The sequence below is a fragment of the Dermatophagoides farinae genome, chromosome 9 (assembly GCF_024713945.1).
Source record: "Dermatophagoides farinae isolate YC_2012a chromosome 9, ASM2471394v1, whole genome shotgun sequence".
NCBI classification, from domain to species: Eukaryota; Metazoa; Arthropoda; class Arachnida; order Sarcoptiformes; family Pyroglyphidae; genus Dermatophagoides; species Dermatophagoides farinae.
The window spans coordinates 2,007,428-2,033,841 of record NC_134685.1 but is presented as its reverse complement, the minus strand read 5'-3'; the positions used below and the strand labels follow the sequence as shown (position 1 = coordinate 2,033,841).

The window sequence follows — 26,414 nt, the reverse complement described above, 5'->3', positions numbered from 1 at the left end:
AACTCAATTGTATTAGTTTCAAATGTTCAACAATTTATTTATAATCAAAAATCGATGGTGTGTACCTCCCTCATGGGTTTATTTAAAAAAAACTAAAAAACCTTTTAATTGATTGAAGACAAATCTGGATTTAATGCATACTAAACAATTTAAAATAATATAAAATATAAACATCAACAACTAGACTTGTAACTTTCATGTGGAAAAAATATCAATGAAAACGTTGTTAGAAGGCATGATTATTATTGAATTAAAAATCTGTTATCATCATTGTCAATCACGATTGTTTTATCATAAATTGCATCGAATATCCAGATTTTCTTCACAGTTTCTTAGTAGTAATAGTACGTGATGATTCAAACATTTAAAACGAAAAATAAAAATACTGATAACGAAATTCTATGGAATAAAATGAAAAACAGGTTTTTGAAGTGATTTCCAGTGAATAAATATGATTAGATGATCATCAAATGATTGAATGGAGAAAAAATATTATATTGATATTTATTAACTAGTTCATGATGATATTTTTTGAACGAAAACAGGTTGATTCTTTTCAAAAATAACTATTGCATTTGTAAGATTTAATTAAACGTTCATTACGATAACGTTCAATTCGTTCGGCACGTTCATGTCGATTGATTAATGGATTGTATTTGATACAAAAGACAACCAGTGCAATTGTGTGATAAAATATGGCCAAAAAAACTAGCTTAGTTATACAATCATAAAAATATTCATTATTGGTTGGAATATTCAGCATATACATCAATGATTGTATTTCATATGGACGACAGCGTTCACCACCATAGATTAACCACAATGTTGATGGAAATTGATAACGATAAATTGAAAAAAATGAAAAGAATCGAACGATAAAATTCAAATCTTCAATTACATTGTAAATATTGGATAATAATAGAAAAACGCCTTGTGAAAATCCGACCACAATGAATAAGGCGATGAGTGATTTACGTAGTAACACTATGCTTATGTTCATTATGGCCATAATAGAAAAAAATGATAAATATACATTCAACACTTGCCAGACGAAGTAATTATTTAGCGACACCGGTGAATAGATATCGGTTATATAAACAAACAATATGGCCATTGGTAGAATAGTGATAGCATCGAACAACAATTTCGACAGATAATAAGCACCACAAGTATACCAACCTACAAAAAAAAATTAGAATAAGAAAAAAACAAAAAATACAAACCATTTAAATGTTGAGTTGAAAAAAATTTCAATTCTAACGTGAACAAGTTGATCATTTGAATGGACATTATTAAAACGAATGCGATACTGGAAAAGAGGACATAATTAACATTATTGACAAGTCGTAAATCTTCTATAAATTTTTGATTGGTAACATTAGAACAAATAGCGAGAAAATCATCATCCATTGATATACAACCATCAAGTTCAGCTATTTTTTCATTGAAAAATCGCGAAATGAAGCAGATATAAAAATATACATGATTGTATAGGCTAGCCATATTGGCCATTGATATCCGAATGAAAAATGAACTAAACGACGGAATAAAATGGCTACCGATCGCAATGAGAATCGAATTTGATGAAATTGTACACCATCCTTGATATGAACAGTATCCTGTAACAGCGACGGTGTGATTTTATGGATTTGATTATCGGTTTCTTCAGCTAATCGTTGTACAATGGGATTCGAGTGACCAGTGCAAGAATATCGAATGAGAGATTCGATTGGAAATCGTTTATCATTGTCAATGGAAGATGCCTCTGTGAGAAAGCTTTTGATTCCGGATGGAGGTCCCGAGTAGATACCCAGACCGTCGAATGCAAGCACATAGCACAGGTCAAACATGTCCAACTGTTCGGTACTAGGTTGGTGAATGCTGACCACCATAGTGATATCCGGATGCCGAGCAATGAATCGTCGAAGACATTGAAGGACCAACCGTGCTGAATTGGAATCCAGTCCACTGACTGGTTCATCGATACAGATCAGATTGGGCATTCGAACTGATGTCAGTTCCATTGCCAGAGCCAGTCGCTTTCTTTCTCCACCAGAGCAATTCTGTACCATGGTGTTGGCCGTGTTGGCCATGTCTAATTCGTTGAGAAGATTGGTTGCCACTTGTTCATGATCAATTGTTTGTCCTTGGTGACAATTTTTCAATTTAGAAGCATAAACCAAACTTTGTTTGCTCGTCAAACCAGGTATCAGGTGATTTGACACTTCTTGGTTGATATAGCAAGTTCGAATTGGTACGAAACGACTGAGATAGAATTGTGTCGAACCGGTCAGTTTGGTTTTCATTTTGCCATTGAAAACCTTCAATAGTGACGTTTTGCCCGAACCGGAGCTGCCCATGATTGCATTCAATGTTCCAAACTGAAATTGTCCACTGAGATTCCGTAGTATTAACTTATCTCCAAAATCATCCAGTGATTCAGGTGTCGGACGCACCTCATAGATGGTATCGGTAGCGAACAATGTCAAGTGACGCCATCCGATAATATAGCGGCCATTACAAAATTGTTGAAATTCGTTTTCGTTGTGCAAATCAACTTCAAAGTTATTATTACGGTCGATTATCTGGACAGAAGTAGGATGAAAATCAATTTCAATTGAAGGTGTTAGCATTTTTCCCAAGGTTTCCATTTTCTTTTTCGATACGATTTTTCCATTGTTTACATTCCTAAATGTCCAACGCATCACAATCACAGATATGATTCGAATCACTATTGTAATAAACATTGGATACATTAGATTCCAATAGACATTGTCTGGATCGATAAAAAATTGTTTCAAGGTCTTTGAATATTCTGTTTGAGGATCACAACGATCAATACCAAAGAATACATAAATAAATCCATCCATTAAATATCGAGTACCAATTATATGCGAAATGGCCAAATAAAATGGTTTGTCCATTATATCAATCGATACAACTAATCCATTAGTCATAGTAGATATAATAAGTATCACTTGACATAGTAGTAGAAGTAATTCAAGTTGATCAATACAAGTTGCTAGAACCAAGTAACCGAAAGATTGACCGTACGAAAATATGAAGCAATAAAATAAAATTAAAATCGCCAAACGATGCCAATTAATTCGATATTGGTCAACATAGATGATACCGCTAGTTATAAACAAAATTATGGCGCATATTAAAACGATGAAAAACGAAGTGATCACGTCATTCAGATGAACTGGATAAATCAATGAAGCATAACTGTACCAACCTAGAAGTAAATAATTAAAATTAGCAAATATTTTTTTCATTGATTGTTTGATGACACATTGCCTTACCATTGCGATATTCATGGCGAAGAACTTTCATAGAATTGACGGCAACCAAGGAATTCATTCCTATACTGAGTGCTAATAAAAGCAGCATTAAAAACGTTAAAAACATAATAAATGTCCCAATTAATCGATCATCTTTCACTTTATCCTGACAAGTTTGATTGTAATGTTCTATATCGAATGGCAGACATCCTCCAGGCTTCACCATATCTTTATTGGTGATTGAAGTGAATAAAATTAGGCTGAAAGCGCATAAGACGAAAACACCAATCAGGACTTGAATATCGGCAATGAATGATAAACACAGTAGACGTTTGAATTGTGTCCAGAGATCAGAGAAGCGAAATTTTCTGGAATAATGAGGAATACCCTTTGGAATCGATTTGAATGGGCATTCGTTTTCGGCTAATTTGTTGATATGCGATGTCAGTCGTTGATGGTCTTGTTGGACACTTTCTTGAGTCAATTTCCTCACTTGTTCATCATCAATGCCGTTGCTAGCGATACGAAGATATTCTTGAATCGGCGAATCATCCTCATTCAATGCAATACCTGTGACTCGATTCAAATGTGGCCGCAATCGATCCGGTTGATCAGAATAAATGCAAACACCTCCCTTGGCTATGATGTACAGTTGATCGAACATATTCAATATGTCCGAACTAGGAGCATGAATTGAGACAATGACTGTGATGCCATTCTGCTCGGACAATCGCTGTAGACATTTCATTACAACCAATGCTGACTCACTATCCAGACCGGTGGTCGGTTCATCGATGAACAAAAACGGTGGTTTCGATTCGATTGACATCAGTTCTTGAGCGATGGCCACTCGACGTTGTTCGCCACCAGAACAATTTTCGAAACGTGTTTGCAACACTTTCGGATTCAACATCAATTCCTGGATCGTTGACTGGATGTGTTGATACGCTCGGCCATGATTGTGAGCAGGATTCCTTGAAGCAGAATGCATAATACAAAGTTTCGAACACAGTGAACCGTCCTAGGATTATCTCATGAACAAATTGCGGTACAAAACTGACCAATGAATTTGATGACTGCGCGATTATCTCACTGTTAATATAAATTTCTGTGTCGGACGAAATATTCTTGGCTGGAACATTGCCGATGAGACAATTGATCAGCGAAGTTTTGCCGGCACCAGAAGGTCCGAGCAATGCATTCAGACTGTTCAACCGCACTGAACCATTAAGACGGTTGAGGATCACTTTTCGTTTGCGACTTGGTTTCCAACCGTCGACCATACACCATTCATCAACTTCATAGCGTAAATTTTTCCAACAAAGAGAAATTGGCTGATCACAACGTTGTTCGTTCGACATCGTTTGGTTAAATAATTTTATGGTCACACTTCATTTTCACAAATATAACAAACCCAGTAAAATGTTCAGTAATGAATTCACACTTTGAATTGAGCATGCGATCAGTATTATCATTTTTATATATCAGATTCATTGAAATTCATAAAAAAAAAATTTCAATGTCAAATACCCACAAATCAGATATAAAAAATCAGCGTAATCAAAATAAAAAAAAAATTACAAGGAAATTTTTTTTTTATCACTGGATTGATGATTGTGAATTGTTGGTGGTGCACACTCTCATTATTTTTTATTTTTTTTCATTTGTGAATGCAGACAATATCCTTTATCATTCGGTTGATGTAGTAAAACAAATTTATCATTATTAATCGAATGATGACATTTTCTTGTTTTATTGAATAATAATTTATTCGTTTAAACGTTTGAATAAACTGATGATGATAAATTTAATGATTTTGACAACAGTGTGTTCGATTTTTTTTTCAATATAATCAATGTGAATCAAGATTTGTTGCCGTTAAAAGCTGTTCATCAAAATTTCATTTTCAAAAAAAAAAAAAAAAAAAATCATGTATAAATCAAACACACGCACATAAAGAATGAATACTTATTGACTTAATTGTGGTGTTCTTGGTCCAATACTGGATGAACCTGTTGTAGATGGCGTTGATGTTGATGATGATGGTTGTATATCACTTTGTTGTCTAGGATTATTATTATCAATATTAAAACCAATAATATCGATAAAGTTATCATCATGTTTTCGTCGTCGAACCAAATCATTTAATAATTTTTCATCTATATTATCTTTATGTTGTAATAATAATGATGTGGTCAATATACGTGGCACATTTGTCGATGGTATCGATGTAGATTGGACAGGCGGTAAACATACCGATAATCCTGTTGTTGTTGTTGTTGATGATGATGATGATGATGAATTGGTAATTGAATATTTTTTGTTTGTAATAATTTTGTTGATGATAATGATGATAGCTTTCGATTATTATCATGCTGTGGATAACGTATTGATGATGATTTTCGTTGACTATCGGAAATTGTTGTTGTTGCTGCCATATTATTGGTCGATGGTAATGTTGTTGTTGATCGATGATGTTTTTTTCGCCTCGATGATGATGATGATGATGATCGTCGTTTTTTCGACGATAATCGTCCATGTCTATGATCATGATTTTTTCGACGATTCGTTTTAACAGTTGTTGTATCCACCGTTTGAATAGTTTTACTATCATTGTTATTATGTAAAAATTTCTGACACATAATTGCAGTGATCGTCATAAACATGACAAAGAATAATAATGCCGTTGAAGCCACTATGATTTGTATCCATAATTTAGCTGCTGGAAGAAACAAAAAAAAAATAATTTTCATCGTCAGAATGAATGAATTCAAAATGAATGAATTCTTACATAAAAGTGATTCTTCCACATGAAATTTATTCAATTCATCATTGATAAATTTATCCGCATCATTCATAATGGACGTATCATCTATCAACATTGTTTTTGTTGTTGTCATATTTGTTTCTGATGACAATGGTGTAAACATCATTGTCCTTGTTTCACGATCACTATTATCATCATCATTGTTATTATAATCCAAAGAAATTTCATATTCATTATCAAATTGTTTTCGATGATCATCATTATCGATTATAATTCCGGAATGATTATCATTTTTATTCGATAATTGTTTGTTTACAACCTGTTGATCATTGTTTGTTTGTTTGTTAATCGATGCACCAAATGTAATCAAAATGAATGAAACAAACATCATCATCATCAGCATCAATGGAAAATTATGGTGACTACAACAATCCACAATCATTGATAATTTAGCCGGTTTTTTTTTTGGTTTTGTTTGCCAATAAACGTACAATTTTGGCTAAATTTGGAACTGATTGAAATGATTGAACATTCATCGATTATATATAGGTATTATTAGTATAGTATATAAGTGGAAAAAATTTAATTAAAATGAATTAATAATTTTGAATTTTTTTTCATTTCATAGATTAAATTCAATGTTTCAATATAGCGCATGACTGCAAACATATGTCAACATTGAGTGAAAATTGAAAGTTTTTTGGCCATTAAAAAAGCACATCAGAATCGATTGTTGCTAATAATAATAATAATAAATATATTGGTTGATGATGATGTTCAGATTATTTCAGAACAAAAGTAATGGTAACAAAATTTTATGAAATGAAATGAAAAACAGGTTTTCAATCATTTACGAGGAAATAACTATGATTCGATGATCTTGAAATGATTAAAGTGAAAAAAAAATCTTGATATTTATTTACTCGTTAATCATGATATTTAAAACAAAAAATTGGTCGAATGATTATTGTTTTTGTAAGAACTAATTAAACGTTTTTGACGAAATTCTTGGATTTTTTCGACTCTTTCATGTCGATTGATTAATGGATTGTATTTGATACAGAAAACAATTAATGCAATTGTGTGATAAAATATGGCCAATAAAATTAGTTTCACCATACAATCATAAAAATATTCATCATTATTGGTTGGAATATTCAACATATACATCAATGATTGTATTTCATATGGACGACAACGTTCACCACCATAGATTAGCCATAATGTTGATGGAAATTGATAACGATAAATTGATAAAAATGAAAAAAATCGCGCAATAAAATTCAAATCTTCAATTACAGTGTAAATATTGGATAATAATAGAAAAAAACCTTGTGAAAATCCTACAACAATGAATAAGGCGATTAGTGATTTACGTAGTAACACTATGCTTATGTTCATTATGGCCATAACAGAAAATGATGATAAATATAAATTCAACACTTGCCAGACGAAATAATTGTTTGGCGAAACCAGGTGAATAGATATCGGTTAAATAAACAAACATTATGGCCATTGGTAGAATAGTGATAGCATCGAACAACAATTTCGACAATAATAAGCACCACAAGTGTACCAACCTTCAAATTAAAATAAATTAGAAAAAGAAAAAAACAAAAAATACAAACCATTTAAATGTTGAGTTGAAAAAAATTTCAATTCTAACGTGAACAAGTTGATCATTTGCATGTCCAATAGGAAAAAGAATGCGATACTGGAAAAGAGGGCATAATTAACACTATTGATAAGACGTAGATCTTCTATAAATTTTTGATTGGTAACATTCGAACAAATAGCGAGGAAATCATCATTCATTGATATGCAACCATCAATATCAGCTATTTTTTCATTGAAAAAATCTCGAAATAAAGCCGATATAAAAATATACATGAATGTGTAGGCTAGCCGTATTGGCCATTGATATCCGAATGAAAAATGAACTAAACGACGGAATAAAATGGCTACCGATCGTAATGAGAATCGAATTTGATGAAATTGTACCCCATCCTTTATATGAACCGTATCCTGTAACAGCGATGGTGTGATTTTGTGGATTTGATAATTGGTTTCTTCAGCTAATCGTTGTACGATGGGATTCGAGTGACCAGTGCACGAATATCGAATGAGAGATTCGATTGGAAATCGTTTATCATCATCGATAGAAGATACCTCATTGAGAAAGCTTTTGATTCGGGCTGGAGGTCCCGAGTAAATACCCAGACCATCGAATGCAAGCACATAGCACAGGTCAAACATATCCAACTGTTCGGTACTAGGTTGGTGAATGCTGACCACCATAGTGATATCCGGATGTCGAGCAATGAATCGTCGAAGACATTGAAGGACCAACCGTGCTGAATTGGAATCCAGCCCACTGACTGGTTCATCGATACAGATCAGATTGGGCATTCGAACTGATGTCAGTTCCATTGCCAGAGCCAATCGCTTTCTTTCTCCACCGGAGCAATTCTGTACCATGGTGTTGGCCGTGTTGGCCATGTCTAATTCGTTGAGAAGTTTGGCTGCCACTTGTTCATGGTCAATTGTTTGCCCTTGGTGACAATTTTTCAATTTAGAAGCATAAATCAAACTTTGTTTGCTCGTTAAACCAGGTATCAGGTGATTTGACACTTCTTGGTTGATATAGCAAGTTCGAATTGGTACGAAACGACTGAGATAGAATTGTGTCGAACCGGACAGTTTGGTTTTCATTTTGCCATTGAAAACCTTCAACAGCGACGTTTTGCCCGAACCGGAGCTGCCCATGATTGCATTCAATGTTCCAAACTGAAATTGTCCACTGAGATTCCGTAGTATTAACTTATCTCCCAAATCATCAAGTGATTCAGGTGTCGGACGCATCTCATAGATGGTTTCGGTAGCGAACAATGTCAAGTGACGCCATCCAATAATATAGCGGCCATTACAAAATTGTTGAAATTCATTTTTGTTGGGCAAATCAACTTCAAAGTTATTATTACTGTCGATCATCTGAACAGAAGTAGGCTTTTCATGGAAATTAATTTCAATTGAAGGTGTTAGGATTCTCGCCAAGGTTTTCACTTTCTTTTTCGATACGATTTTTCCATCGTTCACATTTCTAAAGGTCCAACGCATCACAACAACAGATATGATTCGAATCACTACTGTAACAAACATTGGATACATTATGTTCCAATAGACATTGTCTGGATCGATAGATAATTGTTTCAATATCTTTGAATATTCTGTATGAGGATCACAACGATCAATACCGAAGAATGCATAAATAATTCCATCCATTAAATATCGATTACCAATTATATGCGAAATAGCCAAATAAAAAGGTTTGTCCATTATATTAATCGATACCAATAATCCATTAGTCATAATAAATATGATAAGTATCATTTGGCATAGCAATAGAAGTAATTCTAGTTGATCAATACAAGTTGCCAGAACAAAATAACCAAATGATTGTCCGTACATAAACATAAGGTAATAAAATAAAATTAAAATCGCCAAACGATGCCAATTTATTTGATATTCATCAACATAGATGATACCGCAAGTCATAAACAAAATTATGACGCACATTAAAACGATAAAAAACGAAGTGATCATGTCATTCACATGAACTGGATAAATCAATGAAGCATAACTGTACCAACCTATGAGTAAATAGTTCAAATTAGAGAATATTTTTCTCCATTCATTGTCTTACCTTTGCGATATTCATGGCGAAAAACTTTCATAGAATTGACGGCAATCAAGGAATTCATTCCTATACTGAGTCCTAAGAAAAGAAGCGTAATGAACGTTAAAAACACAATTAACGTCATATTTAATCGATCATCTCTCAATTTATCCTGACAAGTTTGATTGTAATGTTCTATATCGAATGGCATACATCCTCCAGGCATCACCATATCTTTATTGGTGATTAATGCAAATAGTATTAAGTTGACAGTGGTTTCGACAAAAACACCTATCAGAACTCGAACATCGGCAATGAATGTTAAACACAGTAGACGTTTGAATTGTGTCCAAAGATCTAAGAAGCGGAATTTTTTTGAATAATGAGGAATACCCTTTGGAATCGATTCGAATGGGCATTCGTTTTCGGCTAATTTGTTGATATGAGATGTCAGTCGTAGATGGCTTTGTTGAACACTCTCTTGAGTCAATTTCCTCACTTGTTCATCATCAATGCCGTTGCTAGCGATACGAAGATATTCCTGGATCGGAGAATCTTCCTCATTCAATGAGATTCCAGTGATTTGATTCAGATGTGGCCGTAATCGATCCGGATGGTCAGAATAAATGCAAACACCTCCCTTGGCTATGATGTACAGTTGATCGAACATATTCAATATGTCCGAACTAGGAGCGTGGATTGAGACAATGACTGTGATGCCATTCTGCTCGGACAATCGCTGTAGGCATTTCATTACAACCAATGCTGACTCACTGTCCAAACCGGTGGTCGGTTCATCGATGAACAAAAACGGTGGTTTCGATTCGATTGACATCAGTTCTTGAGCGATGGCCACTCGACGTTGTTCGCCACCAGAGCAATTTTCGAAACGTGTTTGCAACACTTTTGGGTTCAACATCAATTCTTGGATCGTTGAATGGATGTGTTGATACGCTCGACCCTGATTGTGAGCAGGATTCTTGAAGCAGAATGCATAATACAAACTCTCGAGCACTGTGAACCGTCCTAGGATTATCTCATGAACTAATTGCGGCACAAAACTGACCAATGAATTCGATGACTTTGCGATTATCTCTTTGTTGATATAAATTTCAGTTTCTGATGAAATATTCTTGGCTGGAACATTGCCGGTGAGACAATTGATCAGCGAAGTTTTACCGGCACCAGATGGTCCGAGCAATGCATTCAGACTGTTCAACCGCACTGAACCATTAAGACGGTTGAGGATTACTTTTCGTTTGCGACTTGCTTTCCAACCGTCGATCATACACCATTCGTCGACTTCATAGCGTAAATTTTTCCAACAAAGAGAAATTGGCTGATCACAACGTTGTTCGTTCGACATCATTCAACTGAATAATTTGAAAGTCACATTTCATTTTCACAAATATAACAAGGCCCATAATATGTTTCAATAATGAATTCGCAATTTAAATTGCGCATGCAATCAGTAATATCATGTTTATATATTAGATTAATTGGATTTCAAAAAAAAAAAAATTCAATGCCAAATACATTCAAATCAGACCATCAAGTCAGAAATAAAAAAAAAAAATACCAGGAAATTCATTTTTTATCAATAGTATTTTTTTCCATTTGTGGATGAAGGCAATAACCCTTTCTCGTTTGGACGCTGTAGTAAAACAAATTATCATTATCACAATTATTCACATTTATCGTATGGCAATATTTTTTTTTGTTTTATTGAAAAAAAAAAAATTTTTTTCTTCGTTTAAACGTTTGATTAAACTTATGATTAGATCGATCGAATGATTTCAACAACAGTGTGTTCAGGTTTTTAAAGGCTTAATATAATCAATCAATGTGAATCAATATTTGTTGCAAATAAAATGCTGTTCAAGTTTGGCAAATCTTTGGTTAATCTTGAAAATATATTTATTGGATATATTTATGTGATAAGTGTGTGGGTGTGGGTGTGGATGTTGCCAATGACTATTTATTAATTAAAAATCGATAATAGTAAATTTTTTTTTTTTTTTTTTTTTTTGATATAGAAAAAATATATTATATTGTCACCAAAGTTTCACAAACAACGTTGATATTTTACAATAAAAAAAAATAAGTCAAAAGTTAGAAAAAACAAAATAAAGCAAATCATCATGGATGATTACGAAAAAAATGACCATGTAGACCAGGTTCGCTAAGAAAATTTGCAGAACATTTTGGACATTGATACATTTTTTCACCATCATGATGTCTTTGATGATTTTGCCAATATTTATTACTATTCGTTACATATTGACATCCATTGTGTGAACATCGAAAACGATATAACGGTATATGAGCGGTTGAACGAGAATTTTCGTAGACATCATCATCATCATCATCATCATCATCAACAACAATAGAATCGTTTTTATCGTTCATTTTTAAATTATTTGCAATCACTATTGTCTGTTGTGTTGGAATTTTCGGTGGACATGTCTTTTTTAATCTGATATCATTATTATCATTGGATACTACATTTTGATGACCAGATTTTCGTTTTAAACCATTATTATTATTATCATCATTATTCGGGATTGCTGTTTGATTGGACGATGTTTTTGTTGTTGTTGTTTGGCGAACAAATGAATGCGTTTGTTGTTGTTGTTGTTGCTGCTGCTGCTGTTGCCGGTTTGATTGTGATCGAACATTTTCAATTGGATTATTATTATTTGCCATTGAATTTCGATCCATGTGTCGATATATCGATGTTGTTGATTTTGATTGTCTTGATTCGTTTTTTTCATACATTGTTGTTGGAATCGTTTTATTCGATGATGACATTGCTGCGTATGATGATTGTTGATTGTTCAAAATTCGACCATCAATCATCTCATTGTTATTGTTGTTGTTTTTCATTTGAATATTACGTAATTTTTCCAAAAATTCATCATTCGTTTTTTTAACCCTAGAAAGGTAACCTTATCGATATTGCGGGAAAGGTAACCTACGTAAATTTTACGTAGTTGATATGCCTAACTTATTTCCGCTATAAAAATTATTCATCTGATTATTTATGTTAAATTTTAACGTTTATTCATTGAATCACACCTCTATTTTATATTAAAGAAAAAAAAAATCATTTTTCAAAAGTGGAAAGTTCAAAAATATCAAATCAAAGATATGGTGTAAATTTTGAATTTTTTTTTATTGTCAATTTTGAAATTATCACAGCGTCAAGAAAAAATGAAAAATGATCCTGTAAATATGATTAATCAATCGATGATTGTATTTCGAAACATGATTGACAAATTTTTATCTGATATTCGTCACGGGGGCGGTGCCACAACGTTTACATCCGGTCGTTGTTAAACGCTTTTTGCAAGCATTTTAATTTTGAATAAAGTGAAAAACATAAACAAATGAACAGAAAAGACGTTTATTTCAAAAAATATTGCGAGAAAAAACGTTTTTGACAAGTGAAAAGATAAAAAAAAGAAAAAGATTAAAATTATTTTTATTCATAAATGACGTTTTTTGGGAAAAATTTCCGAAACTATCGCTCTCAGCAAAATTTTCTAAGATTTTTCTATGCTGATTCAGGCAACCATACGTAAATTTTACGTACAAGCTTTTACGCCTGAGCTTATAGATAACAGATAAAAGGCGAAAACTGGATCTTTTCTATTTCTAAAGGTGTAGAAATATATTCTTGAGGAATAGAAAGGGGTTCCAGCTGTCTTAGCATCGTGAGTGTTTTTTTGGAACATTTTGAAGTGCAAAAAGCATAAATTTTACGTAGGTTACCTTTCTAGGGTTAAGAAATTTAAAGTATTCATTCAAACACTCATCAGCTTTCGAACGATTTGAATGAAATTCAATCATTAAATCAATCAATTCGTTTGATGATGATGATTCTTCCTTATGTTCATTATTATTATTATTATTTCGTACAACTGATTGATTACCCATCGTATTGTAGTGTTGCGATTATCGAAAATCGAATATCTGTATTCTATTGGAAACGCACAAACGCACATAAAAAAAACAACATTTCAAAATAAATAATCAAAATTGAAGAATTAAGTACTCACACATATACACATATATTATATAATTAATAATATAAGTGCTCAAAATCAGGTTCAATCAAATCAATTGCATTTTGCTTTGTAAAACGAGAAAAATAAAATTCCTTATTATTATTCCTTATATTACAATCATGCATCATCAATGATGATTATATCACCATGGATATAATATCATATATTGAGTTGCTGTGAGAAAAAAAATCTCTTTAAAAAATGACGTGCTGGAGAAAAAAAATCACACGTGTTATTTTATTTTTTTTTTGGGTTTTAAAAAATGAATAAAAATAAGATTACAAAGTTTCATTCACTATTGAATCATTTTTTTTCATTCATATGAAAAAAATCAATTAAAGAAACAATATTTTTATATTATTACAAATTTCAGCAATAATTTTCTCAGATTGTTCACAGAAATAAATTTACAGTTATTTTATCATATTTAAAATTCAATTTCATCGTATAAGAATCATTTTTTTCCATATATATCAATTTTTACAAATTTTTCATCCATTGCAAGATAAATATCCATACTTACATGCAGGGCCGGCCCGGAAAATCGCGAGGCCTTGTGCAATGTCAACTTGAAAAACGCGAGGCCTTAAAAAAATTAAGGAATTTTCAAAAAATGATTGCTTAAAAAAAATTTGAAGCGTTAAAAATCTTGATTGTTAATTTGAAGCGCGCTAAAAAACAACTGGCAAAAAACTGCGATCGTTCATAAAGTCTGTGCAGCAATTTATGACCGAAAAAATTTCCAAAAGCTTGTATCAATCAATTTAAATTTTTTCTAATGATCATCAAATCATCAACGTCATTCGAATCAGTAATGTCACCTCGACTCTATTTTGGTTATTTTAGATTTTATTTGGACTTTCTATAAATTGATTATAAAATGCGTTGAAAATTTCAGATTCATGAAATTAATAACATTACCAATCATTCAATCCAAGTAAAACTATTGCCATGATCGTTCAACAAAGGAAATTGTTTTAAGAATTTTTCAATCTCTATTCTGAAGTGCATTAAGATTTTTGTGTCATTTTTGATTCTAAATCACTATAACCAACCAACCAACCGCAACCAACGGCCAACCTGCGGCTCTTTAAAAGATTATTTGTGGCTCTCGATAAATGTATTTGAGATGGTGGAAAATTTGAGCCTCACACATGTGTGACGCTTGGTCGTGAATGGGTTAAATACGTATACGTACATTTAATCTTTTTATTTCATTTAAATCAAAAATACATACACACATATTTCACCAGTGCATAGCAAAAGAGTTGTTCTTTCAAAGATTTACTAGAATCGAGAAAATGACAAATGTCCAAACTAACACGACCAGTTCAGAATCGAGAAAATGGCAAATCCAACCTAACACGACCAGTTCAGAATTGGTTGACAATGCTTTATTGATTACTTTCCCAATTCTGAACAGGTCGTGTTAGGTTGGACATGTTATTTTCTCGATTCTGAACAGGTCGTGTTAGGTTGGACATGTTATTTTCTCGATTCTGAACTGGTCGTGTTAGTTTGGACATTTGTCATTTTCTCGATTCTCAACAGGTCGTGTTAGTTGGGACATTTGTCATTTTCTTGATTCTGAACTGGTCGTGTTAGTTTGGACATTTGTCATTTTCTCGATTCTGAACTGGTCGTGTTAGTTTGGACTTGTTATTTTCTCGATTCTGAACTGGTCGTGTTAGTTTGGACTTGTTATTTTCTTGATTCTGAACTGGTCGTGTTAGTTTGGACTTGTTATTTTCTCGATTCTGAACTGGTCGTGTTAGTTTGGACTTGTTATTTTCTCGATTTTGAACTGGTCATTTCATTTATCTTTCTTTGGCTTTCAGCTTTAAAAGGATCATCATCCTTTGGATATTTTTGCTTCGCCAACGAATAATCTTTTTCTAAGATTTCCAGTATTTCTTCTGAAAGTTGTTTTATATATTCCAATTGTTTGAATATTGATTCAACAGAATCAACTGTACTTCTTTTTTCTGGAATCGCTTATGATGTTGATTGTTGGAAATTTGTCGACACAACATTTTTTTCATTTAATTGTTTCTCCAATTTAAATAATCAATCAATCAGTCAATTTTTTGATTTGTGATTTTAGAATTTTAGACAAGAATTTAAATTATGAGGCGACTGGTGAACAAACGGGATTGTGCATACCCTATTCGTCACCAAATTTTTGGGATAAATGATCCATGATCCATTGAAAATCGGTTTAATTTGGAATTATTGATAAATCCATCTTAAAGAAGTCAGGCAATGCATTCATTATTCATTTTTCCTTTGATGATTTATCACTTACTAGGTTAGATATTTAGCCATCGACATTGTTTGTTTATTTATTTTTCCTATATTGGTTCCACTACAAACAATTCGCACAACTATTAATAGATATTTGACTAGATGAAGTACATGTTTTTGATTCAGGATTACCATAATATTCAAATGTATCAAAACAAAAAACATTTTCATTTTATTAAATCATCCAAAATTCGGAACCGCGAGGCTTTTGGAACCGCGAGGCTCTTAGTACTACGAGGCTCTTGGAACTGCGAGGCTCTTAGTACTACGAGGCTCTTGGAACTGCGAGGCTTTTGGGACTGCGAAGCTTTTGGGACTGCGAGCTGTTTCCGGAACCGCGCTGCCGGAGGCAGCGCGAGGCCTTCAGTAGCGCGAGGCCTTGTGCGGTGCACAGTCTGCACAGGCGCCTGGGCCGGCCCTGCTTACATGGCAAATTCCAATTTTTACAACAGGAATTTAGACAATTTTTTACAAATGCACAAAATCATTTAAAATCGTAAAAATCCAAAGGAGAATCTTGGTCAATGCTTGTAGGTGGTAATCGTATATACGATCTCATATACTACCTCGGTCTTCCTAGGCAACAATGTGATACCTATCGATATTAAAATCATGGAAAGGGCAGCCATGAAAAAAACAAAATTACTCACCGGTATTGAACTACACCTATGCAACGGGAAGTTAGAAACGCCGGTGCCGACAACAGAATTACCGCACCCAGGCAAATGGTTCAAAACTGGATACACGCAAATGTTGAACCATAACCAGATAGATGAAAAAATATTGGGGGGGATGGTGTCTATATATTCACTGACGGCAGCAAACTAAATAATCGCACAGGAGCCGCAAGCGTGTTCACAGCAAACGGGCAATTAATAGAGCAACACCAATGGAAACTGGCAGATGGTTGTTGCAGTATTTCAAGCTGAACTTATTGCAATAAAAGAATCAATCAGTAGATGCAAACAGATGAATTACAGTTCGATCAGCATCTTCTCTGATTCAAGATCAGCCCTTGAGTCAATAGCCAATCGAGCGAACTGCCATCCAATTGTCTTTGAAATAAACAATCAAATTGACATATTAAGAGGCAAAAACGTTACAACGAAGCTGTACAACGATCAAAGCACACAGCAATTACAGATGGAATGAGATGGCAGACAATCTAGCCAAAGGAGCGACAGCATCATTAAACCAAACCAATGCCATCTACGAAAAAATACCAGTATCGTCATTCAAATATTTGTGCCGGCAAGAATCGAACCAAAAACGGATGATCAGAACAGCTACGTCGAGCACCGGAAGATGGACAAACCGATTGTTGCCAAACACCGAAATCATCGGAGAATTTGAGAAAAAGATAGAAACTACAACAACTAAACAAATTACCCAATTCCTGACTGGCCACGGACCAACAAAACATTATCTACACCGATTCAAACTCATAAACGATGATAAATGTCCATGCGATGGTCACTCACCTGGAACATGCAATTCAATTCTGCGACGGATGGACCCGAGAGAGGCACCTCTTAACGACTAAACACGGAATTCAACCGAGAGATTTACTGGACATAAAAAGAATTCTGGCGTCCAACGAATTAACGAGAGATTGGCAGGACTTTATCACAACAACCATAGATGGGATAGCAAAATTCAATAGTTAATTGTTAAATGATATTGGCTAAGCATACGTGCTTTTTGTATGGCACATAGCCACTGTATATAAAAACACTATTATATTCAAATAAAGTTCATTGTTATTTTCTTCATGGTAGCAGAGCGTGGTTTTGATTTTTTTTTCTTTTCTTTTGTGAATTAAAATATGGATCAGCTACAATTGTTAAATACGTTGTTGATTAATCAACCGAAGCCATCACACACACTCACCAGATACGAATCACACACACACACACACACACACACACACACACACGCACTAATTATAACCATATCATCACATGTCCCATGTTCGAAGATATTATGAACATTTTCGAAATTAACGGCAATGAACACTTGATTTCCACAATTGGAAAATTGTTAAATAACAACAAATTATCCGATTTCTCTCATCTCATCCACCAACGTTTAAGGGATATGAATAAATGCCTAAAATTTATCATTTAAAGCTCTTTTCTCAATCTTTTATCTTTTATTTACATGATTATCAACATTGTATTATGACTTTTATTCTCGTTTTTTTTCTTGTATTTATATTTTTCATCATTTAATAATTTTAAATAAAGCTAGGAGTCATGCTCCGTTAAAATTTTTTAAAAAAAAAAACACCCACGCACTAACACACACCCAACATAAGACATACATCAACAAATAAGAAAATCACACAACACGAATCTAATTGTTTTTACTTTTACTTTTACTTGTTACACAATACATATCATTATCATTATCAATATTACCCATTTTATTACACAAGTTACACACACACACACACACAAGCAGAGATCCTGAAGCATCTCCTAGTGTTTCCATTGCACGAGATGAGGATGGTAGAAAAGGAATAAAAACACACACAAAAAAAACGAAAAAAAATGGTTGCAAAAAAAACATTCAATGCTTTAAATTTTATTTATTCAAATTCTACTTTGGAAATTGGGTAAAAAAAGGAATCTTAATACAATAAAATTGCCAATGTGAATGATAAATGTGTTGGTGTGTATGTGTGCGTGTGGATGTTGCCAATGACAATTATTGATTAAAAATCGATAATAGTAAATTTTTTTTTGATTTAGAAAAAATATATTAACTTATCACCAAAGTTTCACAAACAACCTTGATATTTCACAACAAAAAAAAAATAAATAAAACAAAACAAAAAATCAAATCATTGATGTTTACGAAAAAAATGACCATGTAGACCAGGTTCGGTAGGAAAATTTGCAGAACATTTTGTACATTGAAAAATTTTTACACCGTCATGATGTTTCACATGATTATTCATATATTTATTATTATTCGTTACATATTGACATCCATTGTGTGAACATGGAAAACGATATAACGGTATATGAGCGGATGAACGAGAATTTTCGTAGTCATCATCATCATCATCATCATCATCAACAACAATAGAATCGTTTTTATCATTCATGTTTAAATTATTTGCTATGACTATTGTCTGTTGTGCTGAAATTTTCGGTGTCTTTTTCAATCTGAAATCATTATTATCATTGGATACTACATAATGATGACCAGATTTTCGTTTTAAACCATTATTATTCGGAATTGCTGTTTGATTGGATTGTTTTTGTGTTGTTGTTTGGCGAACAATAGAATTCGTTTGTTGTTGTTTTTGCTGTTGCTGCCTCCGGTTTGTTTGTGATTGAACATTTTCAATTGGATTATTATTTGCCGTTGAATTTCGATCTATCGATGTTGTTAATTTTGATTGTCTTGATTCGTTTTTTTCATACGTTGTTGTTGGAATCGTTTTATTCGGTGATGACATTGCTGCGTTTGATGATTGTTGATCATTTTTCATCTCATTGATACTGTAATTGTTTTTCATCTGAATTTTAAGTAATTCGTTCAGAAATTCATCATCAATTTTCGAACGTTTTGAATGAAATTCGTCATCAAGTTTCGAACGTTTTGAATGAAATTCATCATCAAGTTTCGAACGTTTTGAATGAAATTCATCGTCAGCTTTCGAACGATTTGAATGAAATTCAATCATTAAATCAATTAATTCGTTCGATGATGATTCATGATGTTCATTATTATTATTTCGTACAACTGATTGATTACCCATCGTATTGTAGTGTTGCGATTATCGAAAATCGAATATCGAATATCTGTATTCTATTGGAAACGCACAAACGCACACCTAAAAAAAACAACATTTAAAATAAAGATCAAAATTGAAGAATTAAGTACTCACACATATATAAATAATAAGTGCTCAAAATCAGGTTGGCATGATCAAATCGATTGCTTTTTCTTTGTAAAACGAGAAAAATAAGATTCCTTATAACAATATTATGCATCATCATCAACAATGATGATAATAATCACCATGGAAATAATAGCATTGGGTTGCCGGGAAAAAAGATCTCTTTCAAAAATGACGTGCTGGAGAAATGCTTTTTCGGTTTTCGCTAGTTGAAAAAATGGACATAAAATATATCCAGCCATAAGAACAATGTTGGCCGATATTTTAACAAAGCTTCTTATCCACAATATTACAACAAAATCATTGTCAAAATATGACGAAAAAACGACGATCATCATCGACAAATGTACCACGTATATTAACCACATCATTACTATATTACAAAATAAAGATAATATAGATTAAAAATTATTAAATAATTTGGTTTGAAGATGAAAAACATGATGATAACTACTTTATCGATATTATTGGTTTTAATATTGATAATAATCATAGACAACAAAGTGATATACAACCATCATCAACATCAACGCCATCAACGACAGGTTCATCCAGTATTGGACCAAGAACACCACAATTAAGTCAATAAATATTCAGTATCTATGTTTGATTTATATATGATTTTTTTTGTTTGAAAATGAAATTATGATGAACAGCTTATCATCAAAATTTATCATCATCAGTTCATTCAAACGTTTAAGCGAATAAATTGTTGTTCAATAAAACGGAAAAATAATGCCATTTGATAAATGTGAATATTAATTAATATGATGATAATTTGTTTTACTACATCATCCAAACGATATAGGATAATGTCTGCATTCACAAAAGAAAAAAAAGATAATGTTAAAATAAGAATGCGCATCACCATCAATTCAAAATCAACATAATGCATTGATAAAAAAAAATTTCCAGGAATATTTTATTTTTTTTTTTTTTTTGATTACGCTGATTTTATTTCTGATTTGATGGTTATATGAATGTATTTGACATTGAATTTTTTTTTTATAAATTCCAATGAATCTGATATATAAACATGATAAACTCCTGATCGCATGCTCAATTCAAAGTATAAATTCATTATTGAACATTTTTACTGGGTTTGTTATATTTGTGAAAATGAAGTGTGACCATAAAATTATTTAACCAAACGATGTCGAACGAACAACGTTGTGATCAGCCAATTTCTCTTTGTTGGAAAAATTTACGCTATGAAGTCGATGAATGGTGTATGGTCGACGGTTGGAAAGCAAGTCGCAAACGAAAAGTAATCCTCAACCGTCTTAATGGTTCAGTAAGGTTGAACAGTCTGAATGCATTGCTCGGACCTTCTGGTGCCGGCAAAACTTCGCTGATCAATTGTCTCATCGGCAATGTTCCAGCCAAGAATATTTCATCCGACACAGAAATTTATATCAACAGTGAGATAATCGCAAAGTCATCGAATTCATTGGTCAGTTTTGTGCCACAATTCGTCCATGAGATCATTTTGGGACGGTTCACAGTTCTCGAGACTTTGTATTATGCATTCTGCTTCAAGAATCCTGCTCACAATCACGGTCGAGCGTATCAACACATCCAGTCAACAATCCAGGAATTGATGTTGAATCCGAAAGTGTTGCAAACACGTTTCGAAAATTGTTCTGGTGGCGAACAACGTCGAGTGGCCATCGCTCATGAGCTAATGTCGATCGAATCGAAGCCACCATTTTTGTTTGTCGACGAACCGACCACCGGTTTGGACAGTGAGTCAGCATTAGTGGTAATGAAGTGTCTACAGCGATTGTCCAAGCAGAATGGCATCACAGTCATTGTCTCAATCCACGCTCCTAGTTCGGACATATTGAATATGTTCGATCAACTGTACATCATAGCCAAGGGAGGTGTTTGCATTTATTCTGACCATCCGGATCGATTACGGCCACATTTGAATCGAATCACAGGAATCGCATTGAATGAGGATGAATCGCCAATTCAAGAATATCTTCGTATCGCTAGCAACGGCATTGATGATGAACAAGTGAGGAAATTGACTCAAGAGAGTGTCCAACAACACCATCGAGGACTGACATCTCATATCAACAAATTAAACGAAAACGAATGCCCATTCGAATCGATTCCAAAGGGCATTCCTCATTATTCAAAAAAATTCCGTTTCTTCGATCTTTGGACACAATTCAAACGTCTTCTGTGTTTAGCATTTATTGCCGATGTTCGAATCCTGATTGGTGTTTTGGCCAATATCACTATCAACTTGATACTGTTTGCATTAATCACCAATAAAGATATGTTGATGCCTGAAGGATGTCTGCCATTCGATATAGAGCATTACAATCAAACTTGTCAGAATAAATTGGAAAATGATCGATTAAATATGACATTTTTCATGTTTTTAACGTTCACTACGCTTGCTTTTTTAACAATCAGTATAGGAATGAATTCTTTGGTTGCCCTCAATTTTATGAAAGTTCTTCGTCATGAATATCGCAATGGTAAGGGAATGTGTCATCAAACAATCATTGAAAAAAATATTTGCTAATTTTAATTATTTACTTCTAGGTTGGTACAGTTATGCTTCATTGATTTATCCAGTTCATGTGAATGACGTGATCACCTCGTTTTTCATTGTTTTAATGACCGCCATATTTTTCTTTTTAACTTGCGGTATCATCTATGTTGATGAATATCAAATCAATTGGCATCGTTTGGAGATTTTAATTTTATTTTATTACCTCATATTTTCGTACGGTCAATCATTTGGTTATTTTGTTCTGGCAACTTGTATTGATCAACTAGAATTACTTCTTCTACTATGTCAAGTGATAATTACCATATCTACTATGACTAATGGATTAGTGGTATCGATTGATATAATGGACAAACCATTTTATTTGGCCATTTCAGATATAATTGGTACTCGATATTTAATGGAAGGATTTATTTATGTATTCTTCGGTATTGATCGTTGTGATCCTCAAACAGAATATTCAAAGATTTTGAAACAATTTTTTATCGACCCAGACAATGTCTATTGGAACATAATGTACCCTATATATATTATAATAGTGATTCGAATCATATCTGTCGTTGTGATGCGTTGGACATTTAGAATTGTGAACAATGGGAAAATCGTATCAAAAAAGAAAATGGAAATCTTGACGAAAATGCTAACACCTTCAATTGAAATTGATTTCTATGAAAAGCCTACTTCTGTCCAGATGATCGACAGTAATAATAACTTTGAAGTTAATTTGCCCAACGAAAACGAATTTCAACAATTTTGTAATGGCCGCTATATTATCGGATGGCGTCACTTGACATTGTTTGCTACCGAAACTATCTATGAGGTGCGTCCGACACCTGAATCACTGGATGATTTTGGAGATAAGTTAATACTGCGGAATCTCAGTGGACAATTTCAGTTCGGAACATTGAATGCAATCATGGGCAGCTCCGGTTCGGGCAAAACGTCACTATTGAAGGTTTTCAATGGCAAAATGAAAACCAAACTGACCGGTTCGACACAATTCTATCTCAGTCGTTTCGTACCAATTCGAACTTGCTATATAAACCAAGAAGTGTCAAATCACCTGATACCTGGTTTGACGAGCAAACAAAGCTTGGTTTATGCTTCTAAATTGAAAAATTGTCACCAAGGACAAACAATTGACCACGAACAAGTGGCAACCAAACTTCTCGATGAATTAGACATGGCCAACACGGCCAACACCATGGTGCAGAATTGCTCCGGTGGAGAAAGGAAGCGACTGGCTCTGGCGATGGAACTGACATCAGTTCGAATGCCCAATCTGATCTGTATCGATGAACCAGTCAGTGGGCTGGATTCCAATTCAGCACGGTTGGTCCTTCAATGTCTTCGACGATTCATTGCTCGACATCCGGATATCACTATGGTGGTCAGCATTCACCAACCTAGTACCGAGCAGTTGGACATGTTTGACCTGTGCTATGTGCTTGCATTCGATGGTCTGGGTATCTACTCGGGACCTCCATCCGGAATCAAAAGCTTTCTCACAGAGGCATCTTCCATTGACAATGATAAACGATTTCCAATCGAATCTCTCATTCGATATTCTTGCACTGGTCACTCGAATCCCATCGTGCAACGATTAGCTGAAGAAACCGATAATCAAATCCATAAAATCACACCGTCGCTGTTACAGGATACTGTTCATATCAAGGATGGTGTACAATTTCATCAAATTCGATTCTCATTGCGATCGGTAGCCATTTTATTCCGTCGTTTAGTTCATTTTTCATTCGGATATCAATGGCCAATATGGCTAGCCTATACAATCATGTATATTTTTATATCTGCTTCATTTCGCGATCTTTTTGATGAAAAAATAGCTGAAACTGATGGTTGTATATCAATGGATGATGATTTCCTCGCTATTTGTTCTAATGTTACCAATCAAAAATTTATAGAAGATTTACGACTTGTCAATAATGTAAATTATGCCCTCTTTTCCAGCGTCACATTCTTTTTAATAATGAACATACAAATGATCAACTTGTTCACGTCAGAATTGAAATTTTTTTCAACTCAACATTTAAATGGTTTGTATTTTTTGTTTTTTTCTTATTCTAATTTATTTTAATTTGAAGGTTGGTACACTTGTGGTGCTTATTATCTGTCGAAATTGTTGTTCGATGCTATCACTATTCTACCAATGGCCATAATGTTTGTTTATATAACCGATATCTATTCATCGGTTTCGCCAAATAATTATTTCGTCTGGCAAGTGTTGAATTTATATTTATCATCATTTTCTTTTGTGGCCATAGTTAATATAATCATAGTGTTATTGCGCAAATCAATCATCCTCTTATTTATTCTGATAGGATCATCACAAGGTTTTTTTCTATTATTATCCGATGTATGCAATGTAATTGAAGATAAGAATTTTTTTGTACGTTTTCTATCAAATTTTTCATTTTATCGTTATCAATTTCCATCAACATTATTGCTTATATATGGTGGTGATCGTTGTCGTCCATATGAAATACAATCATTGTTATATATGTTGAACGTGCCAACGAATAATGAATATTTCTATGAATGCATAGTGAAACTTGTTTTATTGGCCATATTTTATCACACAATTGCATTGATTGTTTTCTGTATCAAGTACAATCCATTAATCAATCGCCATGAACGTGCCGAACGAATTGAACATTATCGTAATGAACATTTAATTAAACCTTACAAATACAATAGTTATTTTTGAAAAATCAAACCAAATTTTTGTTTTAAATATCATGATGATGATGATGATAAACGAATAAATAAATATATCAAGAAAAGATTTTTTTTTCTCGCTTTAATCATTTCAATATTCCCAGGAAATGTGATTTTGTAAATCTGTTTTTTCATTTCATTTCTTAAAATTTCGTACTTTTGTTGGTTTTTCTTTTTATATGTTTGAATCACGTTACTATTTACTACTAAGAAACTTGCGATTATAATCTGGATATATTAGGTGTAATATATGATAAAACAATCTTGTTTTAACTGTGATTGACAATGATGATAAATCATCATCGACGATCATCATTCATCATCAATTATCATCATTATATTAACTTTTCTATGCATATCGTTATTGATTCATATTTTAAATATCGTAGTTGTGGATCATGCTATAGGCAATGGTATCGTAATTTATTTATTTTGTCGTTGATGTGAAATTTCAAACGTTCCATTCTAGATTAGGATCGATAAAAATGATTTGGCTACAACACACATGAATCAGGAAGATTGAAATTCTTCTCAGCCAGTGTTGTAGCGTATTTTGTCTCATTTAGGAAAATAATGGGACTTTGATTAACGTCAAAAATTGAACGTTCGTTCTTAGGATTGAATTGCGCCATCGTTAAAGATGATTATATTTGATGATTGTGTCACAAATTGAAAATGTAATGTGTGTGTGTGTGTTTTTATATAGCCATTTGTTTGATTGTTGATTGTCACACACACACACACATAAATGCTCAAAATCAGATTGTCATTATCAAATCAAAAATGATAATCACCATGGAAACCATTTTGTAATTATTCCCTCTATTTAAAAAAAAATCAAATTAAATCGCGTTTTTTGTTTAAATTTTTATAATAGAGTAAAAATTTCCAAGATGATTTTCACAGTTTTATTTCCCACAATGATTTTGATGTTGATTTCATGCATAGAAATTGAGCAAATTTTCATAACAAATAATGGAATCCATATCAATTTATTGATAGATAATAATAAATATTTAAAATTTGATTTGCAAAAAAAATTTTGCCATGGTCACACATAGGTTTATCGATAAAATCGAAAACATAATAATAGACAAACAATTGTGATTTGATTCCAAATGGGAAAACGGAATTCAA

General features: G+C 33.1%; 5 protein-coding genes across 8 annotated transcripts; 1 reads left to right on the top strand and 4 right to left on the bottom strand.

Moving 5' to 3' along the window:
• Nucleotides 1-112: 112 nt before the first annotated feature.
• LOC124497989 (uncharacterized) lies at nucleotides 113-4,757 on the bottom strand. The gene is given in 5 exon segments (XM_047061682.2): nucleotides 113-1,179; nucleotides 1,224-1,466; nucleotides 1,469-3,238; nucleotides 3,306-4,257; nucleotides 4,259-4,757. Coding segments are annotated over 5 exon segments (3,975 nt in total). The 5' UTR covers nucleotides 4,646-4,757; the 3' UTR covers nucleotides 113-556.
• Nucleotides 4,758-4,820: 63 nt separating this feature from the next.
• On the bottom strand, nucleotides 4,821-13,890 carry LOC142597777 (uncharacterized). 3 transcript variants are annotated; one of them, XM_075733828.1, is made up of 3 exons: nucleotides 13,789-13,890; nucleotides 13,649-13,709; nucleotides 4,821-6,370 (listed from the first exon to the last, which is right to left on the bottom strand). In XM_075733828.1, exons 2-3 carry the CDS (start codon nucleotides 13,664-13,666, stop codon nucleotides 5,480-5,482), a joined length of 909 nt encoding a protein of 302 aa, XP_075589943.1. In that variant the 5' UTR covers nucleotides 13,667-13,709; nucleotides 13,789-13,890; the 3' UTR covers nucleotides 4,821-5,479. The 3 variants fall into 3 exon arrangements, with proteins under 3 accessions (XP_075589943.1, XP_075589941.1, XP_075589942.1); XM_075733826.1 differs by lacking the exons at nucleotides 13,649-13,709; nucleotides 13,789-13,890 and having other exon boundaries at nucleotides 4,821-6,006; nucleotides 6,076-6,493; XM_075733827.1 differs by lacking the exons at nucleotides 13,649-13,709; nucleotides 13,789-13,890 and having other exon boundaries at nucleotides 4,821-6,003; nucleotides 6,076-6,493.
• LOC124497987 (uncharacterized) lies at nucleotides 6,189-11,091 on the bottom strand. The gene is given in 5 exon segments (XM_047061681.2): nucleotides 6,189-7,527; nucleotides 7,529-7,605; nucleotides 7,608-7,631; nucleotides 7,680-9,701; nucleotides 9,755-11,091. Coding segments are annotated over 5 exon segments (3,921 nt in total). The 5' UTR covers nucleotides 11,016-11,091; the 3' UTR covers nucleotides 6,189-6,990.
• Nucleotides 13,891-18,664: 4,774 nt separating the features above from the next.
• LOC124497476 (uncharacterized) lies at nucleotides 18,665-20,219 on the bottom strand. 2 transcript variants are annotated; one of them, XM_075733824.1, is made up of 3 exons: nucleotides 20,137-20,219; nucleotides 20,003-20,061; nucleotides 18,665-19,948 (listed from the first exon to the last, which is right to left on the bottom strand). In XM_075733824.1, exon 3 carries the CDS (start codon nucleotides 19,871-19,873, stop codon nucleotides 18,947-18,949), a length of 927 nt encoding a protein of 308 aa, XP_075589939.1. In that variant the 5' UTR covers nucleotides 19,874-19,948; nucleotides 20,003-20,061; nucleotides 20,137-20,219; the 3' UTR covers nucleotides 18,665-18,946. The 2 variants fall into 2 exon arrangements, with proteins under 2 accessions (XP_075589939.1, XP_075589938.1); XM_075733823.1 differs by having other exon boundaries at nucleotides 20,003-20,139.
• Nucleotides 20,220-20,553: 334 nt separating this feature from the next.
• LOC124497553 (uncharacterized) lies at nucleotides 20,554-25,342 on the top strand. Its single transcript, XM_075733822.1, has 3 exons — nucleotides 20,554-22,506; nucleotides 22,574-24,595; nucleotides 24,644-25,342. The coding sequence occupies exons 1-3, from the start codon at nucleotides 21,168-21,170 to the stop codon at nucleotides 25,264-25,266; spliced, it is 3,984 nt and encodes a 1,327-aa protein (XP_075589937.1). The 5' UTR covers nucleotides 20,554-21,167; the 3' UTR covers nucleotides 25,267-25,342.
• The last annotated feature ends 1,072 nt before the right edge of the window (nucleotides 25,343-26,414 follow it).